Source organism: Astatotilapia calliptera, chromosome 13 (assembly GCF_900246225.1).
Source record: "Astatotilapia calliptera chromosome 13, fAstCal1.2, whole genome shotgun sequence".
NCBI lineage: Eukaryota > Metazoa > Chordata > Actinopteri > Cichliformes > Cichlidae > Astatotilapia > Astatotilapia calliptera.
The window spans coordinates 7,687,997-7,701,350 of NC_039314.1; the positions used below are offsets into that span (position 1 = coordinate 7,687,997).

The 13,354-nt window shown below is 44.5% G+C and overlaps 1 protein-coding gene across 2 annotated transcripts in view; it reads right to left on the reverse strand.

The window, feature by feature from the left end:
- Positions 1-1,483: 1,483 nt before the first annotated feature.
- Positions 1,484-13,354, reverse strand: part of ptk7b (protein tyrosine kinase 7b) — a 75,934-nt gene continuing 64,063 nt past the window's right edge. For both annotated transcript variants that reach the window (XM_026189414.1, XM_026189413.1), the window contains 15 exons: positions 10,673-10,803; positions 9,090-9,356; positions 8,542-8,678; positions 8,290-8,425; positions 7,666-7,785; positions 7,212-7,361; positions 6,691-6,838; positions 6,117-6,244; positions 5,186-5,386; positions 4,732-4,893; positions 4,405-4,637; positions 4,220-4,300; positions 3,754-3,905; positions 3,479-3,657; positions 1,484-3,390 (listed from right to left, as the gene is read on the reverse strand). In XM_026189414.1, coding sequence (XP_026045199.1) covers positions 3,230-3,390; positions 3,479-3,657; positions 3,754-3,905; positions 4,220-4,300; positions 4,405-4,637; positions 4,732-4,893; positions 5,186-5,386; positions 6,117-6,244; positions 6,691-6,838; positions 7,212-7,361; positions 7,666-7,785; positions 8,290-8,425; positions 8,542-8,678; positions 9,090-9,356; positions 10,673-10,803 — 2,386 coding nt within the window. In that variant the 3' untranslated portion in view covers positions 1,484-3,229. The remainder of the gene's footprint in view (positions 3,391-3,478; positions 3,658-3,753; positions 3,906-4,219; positions 4,301-4,404; positions 4,638-4,731; positions 4,894-5,185; positions 5,387-6,116; positions 6,245-6,690; positions 6,839-7,211; positions 7,362-7,665; positions 7,786-8,289; positions 8,426-8,541; positions 8,679-9,089; positions 9,357-10,672; positions 10,804-13,354) is intronic.

The window sequence follows — 13,354 nt, forward strand, 5'->3', positions numbered from 1 at the left end:
TAATTCAGCAATATGAGATCATTTAAGGTGCCAGATTATCGCACATCGACTTGAACAGGTAATGTAACTGTAATAGGCAAGTTCCTTTGAGTATGAAGCCTGCTGCTTCCTACCAACTTTTTAATAACGCCACTGTAAAGCAAGGTGCAGTCACTGTCTGTTTACTTCATCTTGCTCACCTTTGCAACAGTTCCTGCCCACTTAGTAAAATGTGTTACCAGTGTCGTCAGAGATGGCTTCCTCCTCTACAAGTGGACCTGACAGCAAAGAAAAAACAACTTAAACTGATATCATTCATCATTAGGTTTTCTTTGAAACGTGTAATCCGTATTCATTTAAAAGAAGAAAAAGGTATCAGAGGGAAATCAGTCAGAGGCACTTAGGTGCACTGTTTGAAACGATGGAACAACCTCCACCCACCTGGTCTTACGGGCAAGTTAAAACAAACGCCAGAGTTTTGAGGCATTTGAAAATGGTTCACTGGCAGGATGCTCAGGGGATTTTTATTGCAAGTGAACTACAAAATCGAAAGTTCGGTGAAACGCAGATTTACTCGGAAAATTGTTATAACATCACCGCAGTGGAAAGACATTTATTGCGTTAACAGACTCATTTCTATTCAGTGTTGCTTCTCGGTATGTCACGCGCACCGAACGAGGCCCAAAAGTGACATGCGCACGGTGCTGTGTGCAGATCCATCAAAGCCCCCCCCCCCATACACACACACACACACACACACACACACGCACGCACACACACACACAAATTGCACAGTGCTCAAAGTTAGGAGGAGACCCATAATGACTGAGGGAGTGCTAAAACTCACTAAGCACATAGACCCATTGAGGAAACTTCTTTAAAAGCTAGTTATCACATTAAACTGTAAACAAATTATAATAGGGAAAAAAATGTTTGGCAAGCCTCAAGGGTCAGCTTTAATCCTTACCTAACCACACAGCGCCTTCTAGTGGCTACAACAGAGACTTTTTATTTGGATAAAGAAAAAAACAGTACTGGATGTACTTTTACAAGGTCATAAGAGTGGTTTAACAAACTACAGCCCAACACTATAAAGTACAAATCCTTTTAGTCCTACTTCTAGCCCCCACCACCACCACCACCACCACACACACTTTAATTGTGTGTGTAACTTGTAGAGACTTGCAAGAGATAAACAATCCACCTCATTTAAGATTTCATCACTTATGCTTAACCTCATATTTTGTTGTAACACGGCTGCAAGAAGAGCGTGTCACACAACACTCTGGTATCAGTGAAGAAGCCACCAGCTCCATGATTTACAACATATTTTCACTTCAATACAAAAAACAAGGCATTTATTTCTCACCACTCCAACACCTTATTTGGGGGTGAACTTGTACACAGCTGAATTACCACATTTTTTTTTCAAATATTTGTTACAACCTCAGCATAAACACTGAGCTGAAAATATTAAGAAGTTAAAGTAACTGTCACAACAAACTGGGTAAAAACACTGTGAACCTTTATTGACAGCAGCATGTATGCTTTTGTATACATCTGTGATTACTGTGAACATGTGCTGAAGCAGATTTTAAAAAAGAAAGAGGTCTAGTTGTGAGTGCCTAGCATTCATAAAAACAAAATATTACACTAAAAACAACGTACAAAAACAGGTTCATAAACAAAGGCCATCGCATATGATTAGATGATGTAAAAACAACAACAAACAGAAAGGGAAACGGTTAAGATAATCCTTCATTTACTAGGCACTTAAACGAGCACTGGTGACCTGCAGTCACTCTTTTGACCTCCTTTGTACTTTGTGTTAGCATACCCAGCCGGTTACCAGACTGAACGCACACCGAGATGGACCGTGAGAATGAATACATAGCATAAACCACCTCACAGAAGTACCTTTCTATTACAGTTAAAAAAACAAAAGACAGGACCTTCATCATAAATAACCAGGCACCTGCATGTCCTTCTACACAACATGATATATATATTTATATATATATATAAAAAAGGGATAATCTTTTAAGTGAAGTTAGTGCAAGGCTTCTAACATTATGTACACACTGCCTGGTGTGATGGTCCGCTTCGCAGCATTGCACAAAACAGGTGGACCAGGAGAGAAACTGTGATTGGACCTCTGGAGAGAATAAAGCAGGTCAAACGTGGCGGCGGGTTCAATTCCTGCAGCTGAGAGGACACGATGGTGTTCGTGTGGTAAAAATGAGTACTCCTACCCATCAGCAGTGACCTGTAAGCACCTCAAAGTTAACAGAGCACACTTATAAAAATGTATAAAGCCCACACTGGCACGATCTCATCCGTTCAACATGTTCCTTGGCTATAAAACATGCTTCTTTGTTGTCGTTGTTCCGGAAGTGTTACCGTAACACGGATTACTTGTTTTCCACAAACCTTCATGCAAAACCCCATTCCTTATCTGTCTGTAGGGACAACAGTTCAGTGCATGTACACACACACTCACTCAAACACACAAAAGCAAACAATTTGGGGGATTGTACCCGGTGGAGAGAGAGCAGACACCTGAGGGGTCAGGGTGGCGGACTCGGGATGCAGCTCGATGTAATTGCGAGGGGAACAGACCAGTTTAAACGACCTCACTCGACACACTAGTAAAGTGGCTGATTATCTACAGAGGCTTCATCGCTCCACTGCAGTCCCACTGTGCCCCACTTTCTCTTCAATATCCTCTTTAGATTAATGAGAAAACTCCAAGGGGTTAAGTGGTGACGTGACATTTCAGGCAAATCCTTTGCACTAATCAGAGCCAGCGAATGCACCATCATTCCTACAAACTTAGAGAGTGTGTGTGAGTGTGTGTGAAGGGGCAGAGGCACTGAGGTTGTGAGGCTCCGTGAAACGAAAACGGCCGCAGACGGGCGGGGTCACAGTGGAACCACAGGCGGAGGCTGGAGGTGGGGGAGGATCGTCCATACTGCGGTGAAGGCAAACTCCTGGCACTGCTCGCACGAAGCCATTCATACAAAGGTGAGTGCAGTTCCACTCATATAGCAAACAAGTCTAATCCACACTCAAAAAATTGTTGAAATGCATAAAAAATTAAAGTTTTTTTTTTTCTTTTTTCTTCCCCCTCAACTCTCTTCCCTGAAATGTGTGAGACTAAATAATCCAGCATTCCTGTCTGTATTTTAGGGGAAGGGGGGCGGGGCAGAGTTGGTAACAGTTCCTTTCTGCTGTGAGATGATTGGTCACTTCAGACTTTGCTGTCAGAGGGCAGCTCTCCCAGGGCGTGGACGATGTCGGTGAACGAGGGGCGCTCTTTGAGGCTCAGTGCCCAGCAGCGGACCATCAGCTTGTAGATTTTAGAGGGGCATCCGTCCGGAAGGGGTAGCTTCAGCTTTCCTGCCTGGAGACCTGCAGAAAAATGGGATGAGATGCCTTTTAAAGAGCGATTCCCTCTTCCTGGGGTAAAGACAGTAATGTGTTGCAGCGTCAAACTCACCTTCTAACACTTCGTCGTCGCTCAGTTTGGTGTATGGCATTTCCCCATGACTGAATACTTCCCACATCAACACTCCGAAGGCCCACACGTCCGACTTGGTGGAGAAGTCATCTTCAAACACAGACTCTGTTGGGAGCCAGCGCAGCGGGATCCACGCCTGCCTGTAGTGGTAGTACTCACTACACGTGTGAACACCAGAGAAATAACAAAGGGATGGAAATATTAACCAGATGATTCTACTCAGAGGAGACTTTATTGTATGTTTTTGAACAGACCTGTTGTAAACGTCCTTGCTGAGGCTGAGTGACGACACTTTGACACGCCTCTGACTGCTGATCAGGCAGTTTCGGGCGGCGAGGTCTTTGTGAACGAAGCGGTGATTGGAAAGATGCTCCATGCCCTGAGCCACCTGAGTGCAGATGGAAACCTGGAGGGGGAAAAGGGGGGGGGGGGGGGGTCATGGTAGAGAGACTTTGATAAGAACATAGAAGTTCAAAGTGAGCAAAGTTCAACAATTCCTCAATGGTTACTGTAACTTAACAGTGATGAGTTCAGAAGGTTAAAGGTCAAGCTACAATGGCCTGTTTCAGACAGGATGGCCTACACGATACTGCAGCAGAGCCCAAAGACAAAAATACAGAGCTCTGTATAACAGTTTATTTCCGTTTCCGTTTATTTCAATGGCTTCTGGTGTGCAGAAGGCTGTTATATGTCACTCATGCTGCACAGTTCACTGCTTACTTTGGTCTTGGTGCTGATAGGCTGACTCTTGACTTTGTCATCTTTGCTTTTGGAAATTCTCAGGAACTGCTTTAGATCTCCCTGGCATGAGAAAAGCAGACATAGAGAGCAGTGCGTCAGGTACAAAACAACATTTCTGCACTTCTTCTGCGTTTGTGTCTGTATGTGTGTTAGTGTGAGATTACCAGGTCATAGTACTCTAGGATCATGTAGTGAGGATCCGCCTCCCTGCAGAGGCCCAGCAGGCGGACGACGTTGGGGTGGCTTAGCTTGGCGAACATTTCTGCTTCCCGGCGGAAGTCGAGTTGGAGCTGCTCATCTCTGGTCTGCAGGCTCTTCACAAGAACCACCGTCTCCTCCTCGCCCTCTTCGATTCCCTTAGCTTTGGATAGCAGCACCTCCCCAAACTCCCCTTTTCCTGAGCAAACATTCACGTGACACACAGCAAAATGTGAGCGCAGAAGCGCAATACACTTTTTTCACAGAAAACAGAGATGCATAGACTACTCTACCTAAAGTCGTGATGGTCTGTAGGTTTGTCCGGGGAAAGTGGAGCTTATCGTTGTTGACGTGGCTGTGGCGTTTCTCTGTGGTTGCGATGGTACCCATGTTGGTGAGCGCCACCTCTTCCTGGATCTCAGCAGTGGTGTGGCCGTTCTGTTGGACTGCTCCGCCTGATGAACACAACAAATATTCTACTGGGTCAAAGGTCACAGACGTAGTACAAATATGAATAAATCTGATCGATTTAGAACATGTTTTATATAATATGTTAAAATGCATTGTATATACAGAATATAGAACGGAGGAAACAAACTGATACTTGTTGCTCTGCTCAAAACTTTTTTTTGCCTTTTTACATGTTAAGTGTAATCAATAAAATGAACACAGGGTGGCAGCAAAGATCTTGAAATAGCATACAGGATTATTGTGTAACTGTAACCACAACTTTATCAGCAATCATACCATTAAGGCACTCCATCTCGGGCTCCTCTCCATCCTGGCCCTTCTGCATTCTTTGGGCGTTGCGTCTCTTCTTGCAGTAGAACATGAGTCCCAGGACCACAATGATGTAGGCCACAGCCGCTCCCACCGACAGACCGATTGTTTGGATCATCTTGTAAGGAGCCTTTTCATCCTCTTCAGTCGGGAAATGCACCGGTTTGTCTGTTTGGCACAGGTGAAAATTGGGGCTGACTAAAACGTGGCTAAGAAGTACACTGTGCATGGATTTAAGTCTTACACACACAACAGACTGTGTTACCAGAACGCTAAATCTTTCACCACAGTGAAAGATGCAACACAGTTGATGGTAAAAGCATCAACTTTAGTGTAAACACGAACGTAAACGTTTCATAGAACAGGATTTTAAAAATAAGATTGGAACAAGCGGATGATAGAAAAGGTATTTGTGGTGAATTTTAACACAGTTAAAACCACAAACCGACTTACAAACATACATACGGTCCTTCCATATATCTGAGCTGCCCTGTTACAGTCAATTACTTGTCTTTTACAAGGCGCGACAAACATCTAAATTTAATTGTCTCCAAAACAAAAAAGCAAAGCTGGAATACCATCCTGCTACTTTGGGAGAAAATGAGGTGATGTGGGACACGAGTACTAGTGCGTGACTGTAATTTTCAGCTTTAGTCGGCACACAAGGAGCCACAGAGTGCGAAGCTTTATTAGATCCAGCGTCTGCCCGATCCCATCACCTCGGTGACAGCCGTGGCGTCAGAGACGCGCCTGTGGTTATTAACCTGTCCGCACGGATGACAGACAGAGGCTGAAGGTTTAATTAAAGCCTTCATCCTACACTTGTGATTCTGTGCCCATTTGCTCCTGATAAAGCAAAGCCTGTGTATGCAAATATGTACGAGTGTGCCAAACTCACCCACTACATACAGCTGAGCCACGCGGTCTTTGATGCTGCAGCTGTTTCCGGCCACACAGGTATATTTGCCGGTGTCATCCGTAGTCACGTCCCTGATCACTAGGGAGCCATTGGGCATCGTTTGGAACCTGGAAGAAGGAGCGAGACAGAAGAACACAGAGGTCTCAGTGTCCAATCTGAATCTGATTTTATATCTGCATCATTAAAAATCATCTGATTTAAAGATAATGGCTATAATTTGTGCAATTCAGGGTCAAGAAATGCAGTGCTTTCAGAATACATTAATATATTTAGCTAACATTACCAAATTAGACCATCAGGGCTATGATTGGCCCAGCACAGGAAAGTGGGGAAAGCGTGTTTAAATAATAGCTTTATTTGCTCTGGCACATTCTGACGGAGCAAATGAAACGTGAACTCTCATACTCGTTTGTTTCCAAGGTTATAATTCTATGTTAGCACAAGCTAAATCCACAACGAATGTGTGGAGATGGAGCTTTAATCAGTCGTGTCAACTGTGTAATCCTAATCCACGAAGGCTGAGCTGTGGAGAAGACAAATGTGTTTCGTTTACCTTCTGTTATTACTGATGTCCAGCGGCTTGTCTTTACCCACCCAGTGGATGTGAGGCTTGGGATCGCCCGTTGCCTGACAGTGCAGGATCGCAGTGTGACCCTGGTACACCGTCGTGTTGTCTGGTTCCACCTTGAAGCGAACGTGCACTGTTTGTGCACAAAAAGCACACACACAAACACGCACAGAAACAAACAAATCATATTAATACAACACTTTAACCACATCTGGGGCGACAGCACCTCTTTTACAGCTTGTGCTGATTGTGGTCACTGTCCTCCCAGATAATCTACAACCCAAACGCAATTCATTAACCAGACTGTAAAAAGGCCACCAACTACACAATAAATGCTGCTGTGTTTGAAACTTAATGGCAATGATCAGTGACCGCCTTGCTATAAAACCACCCTCACATGCACCAAGACCACAAGTCCTCCTGATGTGGGGCTGATGACTAATACAGTAGCGTGGACCCTTTCTTTCACTACTCCCTGCTTCCATGACGATGAGACAGTGGTTTACCGGCTACGGTGAGGGTCACAAAGGCCCGGATCTCCCCCTGGAGGCTGTTGGAGGCGATGCAGGTGTAGTTGCCAGCGTCGCTTCGAGTGACTTTGGTGAAACGGAGCTGGCCGTTTTTCTGCTTGACGTGAGGCGGCAGCTCTCCTCCATCTGCAGGGGGAGCCAGAGAGACACACAGGGACAAGAGCTGGTCTGGTTATCCATGTGGGATTCAAGTGGTTAATTAGACTATTATGGCTACTGCAGATGGAGGAGGGAAGTGATCTGTGGTGATAAATCGCCCTCACGTTGTGTTTATCCTACACAGGTTGCTACATATTCTTGCGGAAATGACATTTGTCATCATAAGCATTGAAGAATTAATGCCTGCTAAAGGGTTCTGGGTGAAATATTGCTCAACAGCCATTCCTCATCAGATCTGAAGCTATAGCAAGTGGAATCAGTGGCAGCAGACCTGTTTTGGACCAGCGGATGGTGGGGGGCTCTCTTCCTTTAGCCGAGCACTGGATGGGGATCTCTTTGTCCAATTCCAAGCACTGGGAAGGCTGCGGGGTTGGGGTGAACTTTAGTTTCTCTGAAACACAAGTAAAAGCACAGCACACGTCACACACGGATGACACTAAGCTGACGCAAATCATGTTCAGACATATTTGGGAAAAATGTGTCAACAGGCACGACGAGCACACAGATCTGATGAGCGTAAAAGCTGAGATCTATCAGAGGTTGAGATCATGGCATGTCACACCTTTTATGAGATCAGATAAGAATTGATCATGGAGATACCACGTTACAAATGGAGGCTAAGCTAAAGCTGTTGTGTGTGAGTCATATTTTACATCTCTGTGGGTGTCCTGCAGGGTCCACAGATCCACAACACAGTTATAGAAAACCACGCACACAAGCCCACAGCCATGACCACATCGCATTTATTTTTCATCTCAGCGCCGTATTGCTCATCATTCTCTCGCTCATTACACATCATCTTTATCTCCGGGAAATATCTTCAAATAGATTCGGAGCAAACAAAGGATGATCCACTGTATATACTGATCAGCTAAGTGATTCCCACGCATCTTACCGAGCACAGCGACCTTAGCATATCCCGTCAGCTGTCCACCCAGAGTTTTGGTTTGACAGCTGTACACATGTGCATCATAGACCTCCACATTGTTGATCCTGAGGGTCCCGTTAGGGAATATCTTAAACCGGATGTCCTGGTGAGACAAAAAAAAAGACAAAAAGTTTTAGTAAAACTGTGAAGGTACAAACAGACCAGCTTTCTTCTGTATGTCGTTAAAAGAAAAAGACAGTGAGGAAAGTGAAAACCTACCTCGGGCTGAATGATGTTGCTGCTGCGGAACCAGGTGACCTCAGGTTGGAGGTTGGCTTGAGCGTGACAGTGGAGGTAACCGGGTTTACCTTCTTCTAAATGGCTGTCCTTAGGCATGTCCACCCACACTGGGGGAGCTGTGGACAAAGAGACAACTCTTCAGCTACATATCGCTGCCCTGAAGGAATATCCAATGTGTCAATCACCTAGGCTCACTGAACAGACAAAATACACATTAGCTTCTGTTAGAGGACCCAATGCTCCCAGCATTAATAAACCTACTGTAGGATACATCTGGGATACTGGATGTATCCTGCTAACATTAGCAAGCTTGCGCTCTGCCCTCTCACTTCATGCTCTACGCATCATGCTTCTTAGCTCTCAAGATCCCATCTTCCTTTTAAATGCCTGCAACACCACAGTTACAATCTAAACTTTGATCATCTCCGTGTATACATACAAACGACAAACAACCACTTTAAAAGTACTTTCTGTACTTAGTTAAAGTGAATTTAGGGTGCATTTAAAGTGGTCTTTGTAGGACTTACTGGCCACAGTGAAGGTGACCTCCTGTATCCTGCGTCCAGCCTTATTCTCGGCCACGCAGGTGTAGGTGCCCGAATCTCCCTTCTCCGTGGGACTGAAGACCAGATATTTCCCATCTTGGTGTACTCGGCCCTCTGTGGGCACCCGCTGACCTTCTCTCTCCCACCACACCACTGGCGGAGGTTTGCCATGTGGGGCGTTGCATTCTACCTGCTGCAGGCTGTTCACTGTGAAAACCTTCGACGCCCGGGGCACCATGTCTTCTATTTCTGTAGCGGGAACCAGAGAGAGCGAGCAAATGTTACGAACTGACTTAGCAATTCAAATGCTGACGCTGGTTCATTAGAGGACCGCTAATAATCATCAACCTGTGCTTTAACCTTGTACGAGCCTAAGATCTAAATCAATTAATGAGAAGAAAACACATTTCTCAGCAAATGAAAGAGAAGCAGAGCTGCGAGAAGAGGGAGGGCACTGAAATGAATGAGGCGGAGCCACGATGGGAGCGACTGTTTCAACTTGTCCCTAAACACTGAATTCTACTGTGACACAATCCCCTATAATGCCTGCAGGGATTAGCATCAGATTAAGTGAATTAAGGTATTTAAATGGAGCTGTGGTTCACTGGGTTAAAACTGCAGATACAGTTGTACCTTGTTAATCCAAAACCCTTGGGGGGAGAAAAGGGGCTGCTGGAGAGGGGAAGGAAAAAAAAAAGTGCCCGGGACATTGAAATGCAAAGAAATTTTAGCCCTGAGCTTATTCAAAATATTTGACGTGCGTGCACTTGCATTTCAAAAAGCTGGCTGATTAGTAAGATGAGAAGATACTACAGTCATCTTGTTGTAGTTTCAACCTCAATGAGCTGTTTTAAAGTTGTTTCAAGAGGTTATCTGGGAAGACGCGGCGCAAGGAAAGAGCCGGCTTTGTTAGTGCATGCACAATATTAAAACAGCTTCACTGTGTTTGGACTTGTATATAATTTGGTTCCCCTTCCTTTTAACTTCTTCTTCTTTTGCACCACCAAAGACTTTTATTTGTTGTAGTCTTAAAATGTCATTTTCACATTACACTGATTTATAACACTTTAGAAACAGTCATCTCATGCAAGGAAAGCTGCAGCGTGTTTTAATGACGTTCGGCATTTCACAACCTCCTAATTACACTGCTCATTACCCTGGTTGAGTCACACTGATGAGTTATCTAATGTAACATCTACTGCTTGAGTAAAGCGAGTGCCAGGTGCTGTTCACTTTGGAGGAAACTTGATGAGTTAAAAAAGCTTGGAAAACAGCTGGACGCTAAGGGGAAACAATATGAAGGGGAAGCAGCAAAATGCTTCTGTACGGCGCGTGGTAGTGGATGCAGCTGGGCCGGATGTCAATACAGGAATGTGATTATCATCGGAGAGATCTGGGCACTAAGTGAAAGCGGCAGAAGGAGGAGGGAGGGAGGGAGGGGGGATTAGAGCAGGAGAGATGGAGGGCAGTGTTCATATGTAGCCCGTTCCACTCAGATTATAGGATAACAGGGGTTTCTAATTGTTTACGCTCGAGTTTTGTATGTGTGTACGTGTGTGACGCACCAGCTATGAGGAGGGAGGCCTCCAGCGTAACCTGTGATCCTCTGAGGCCGCGACCGACACATCTGTAGGTCCCCGTGTTCCTGGGCTTGACCTGGGTGATCAGCAGCGTCCCGTTGGATAGAAGGAAGACTCTGTAGAAGAAGAGAAAGAAACAATCTCTCTCAATCACTGATCCACAAACAACATTTCGCACATTCTTCGCAGAGAAAAGCACAGCGGAGAGAAGATTTCTGCACAGATACAGCCAACGAACCTCAAATCTTTCTCAGTCTGCATCTGCAAACCTTTCTTAGAGGTTTCGCTTTGACCTGCAAGTCAACTGCCCGAAAATTTGGACTTTCCATTCTAATTTGGCCCAATTCAGTAAACCCAAGCCATCTGCTGCTCTAAATCTGTAGAGGTAAATGCTAAGAATCTGTCCACGGAAAACAAAGAAACAAATGTGTCCTACATTTTGAGTTAATTAAAAAGAAAAAAAATCTCGTGCTTCAGGAGGCCTGTCCTGACAGCTGGCCCCTGGAGTCTATCAGGCCGATGGGAGTATCAGTGTCAGTGATGGACAGAATGAGGAGTAATTAAAGGCAGACCTTAAGCCAGCTTCGGGGATGACAGAAAAGGAGCTGAGCATCCGGCACAGCAAAAACAGAAGATCCCAAGTCACTGCAGAGCTCATGGGAAAAACAAATACTCGGAGAGGAAAAAGGAAAGCCACTGCAGAATGATCTGCATTCCCTCAGAAGAGTTTTCCAAAAGCGGCGATTCATATAAGAATATCTAGTTCCACAGTGGATTCCCTCAGGAAAAGTGAGATTTCTGTGTCATCCCTTCTTCTTTGTTTAGGAGAAAGAGGGAAATGAGCTTTGGGAGCTGGTGTACATTTCCACCTGAGAGACGGAGAACTAGTCTGTGGAAACAGGCCAAAATAACTAGAAAACAAAATGAGCAAAGAGCGATTTTTAAAGGCAATCACGAGTATGGTTTCACACGTTTGACCCGTGGGGCAGAAACTGGCTGCAAAAAAATAGCCTTAAGCTCCAGATGGTGTGTGTGGGGTTTTTTTTTTCTTGGTTTCACACATTTGGAAAAACAGTCTACACTAGTTATTCATTCATTCGCTAGGGGAGGTTATCTAAACAGCCTAAGTGCAGACACAGATGATATCACTGCAGAGAGCTGCGTAACTTAGGGACTATAATCAGCCCAGATCAATAAACTAAATCACACAAAACACCAGGCTGCTGTGGAATAACCTAGCCACAAAGAGGTTAGGCTTCCATGCTTATTACTGAGTCCTCATCACTGCCTAGGTGACCAAACCTGCCTCTGACAGGCTCATTACACAAATGACTAACTATTGATATTGGAGTCATTCACCCTGCCTAGCTCAACGAGCACAGTAATCACTTCAAAATAGAAAAGCAGGATTGTACTCTACGTGTGGAACGGGCTCATGTATAAGCATGAGGCGCTATGAAAGCTGGCATGATATATAGAAATTTATTATGAAGTCCTATTTATAAAGACGGGGGATATGCTGGTAATCTGAGTGTAGCTCGAGGGTCTTTTCCTCTCAGAGCGTGGACACTGGAGACCTGCAGACTTCTCTGATAGGTTACAGAGAATGGGTTTGTTCCAGTGATGTGCAGACTGAAGAAAAAAAACTTTACCGTGCTTTTTTCCCCAGTAATAACATTCCTCAATGTGCAATTTATCTTGAGCTTTGTGTTGAAACAGCACATAGAGAGGCGAGAGCCCGATGCTGGGGTTCCACCTCATCGGGCTCATAGGAATACCAATGGCTGCACACTAGGGCTGCCACAAACGATTATTTTGATAGTCGACTAGTCACCGATTATTTTTGCGATTAGTCGACTAATCAAATCATCATCCATTGGACGTACAGCGTACAGCTTATTGCACCAGCAGCATCTGGTCTTATATAACTATCATTAGCTTACAGCTTGAAGTGTTTGTGCTAACTAAAAATAAAGACAAGATGGTAGTTTATTAATTTTTAATGAAATTTGCAGATTGTTTCGGTGAAGTTTAATAAACTCCTTGCTTTCTAAAATATAACAGGACACCGGAGTATATTATCCAGTGTCTCAAACTTCTGATGATCAGCTGTCTGCTTGAAGTTTATTTAGCTGTGCAAAAACTATAACTTTAATCTCAGCCAAACCGATTTACTCAGGAACAAATAAAATACTAAAGAAAGCCAAACAATAACATTTTAAGTTATCTAAGTGACTTATATATCATGTTTAACCTGAGTAGCGAAAGACAGTGGTGGGTTTGAAAACGATTTGCCGGGAGTCCGGTGTTCTCACGGCTCTAGTTAGCCTTGCCCCCGCCTAGCTAACGAGCTAGTGGGTAACAGACGTCTCCGAAAACGTCGGAGAGCTTTTGAAAATATGTGGTGTCTTGATAAACTGAGCAGATATTTGAGGTTTACACAGCTACATTCTCGCCTGAAAATATGTTAAACGTTTATTTTGTGACCCAGAAAGAATAATAAGAGTAAAGTTAAAACTAACTAGCTGCCGCCATTGTTGACAGCTGCGCTATGAATTCTGGGACACAGCTTCTTCTTCTTCGGGGTTTAACGGCAGCTGGCATCCTTGTACATGCAGTGCTGCCATCTTCTGTTTCAGTCCGTTATTACACCCTTAAATCCTACTA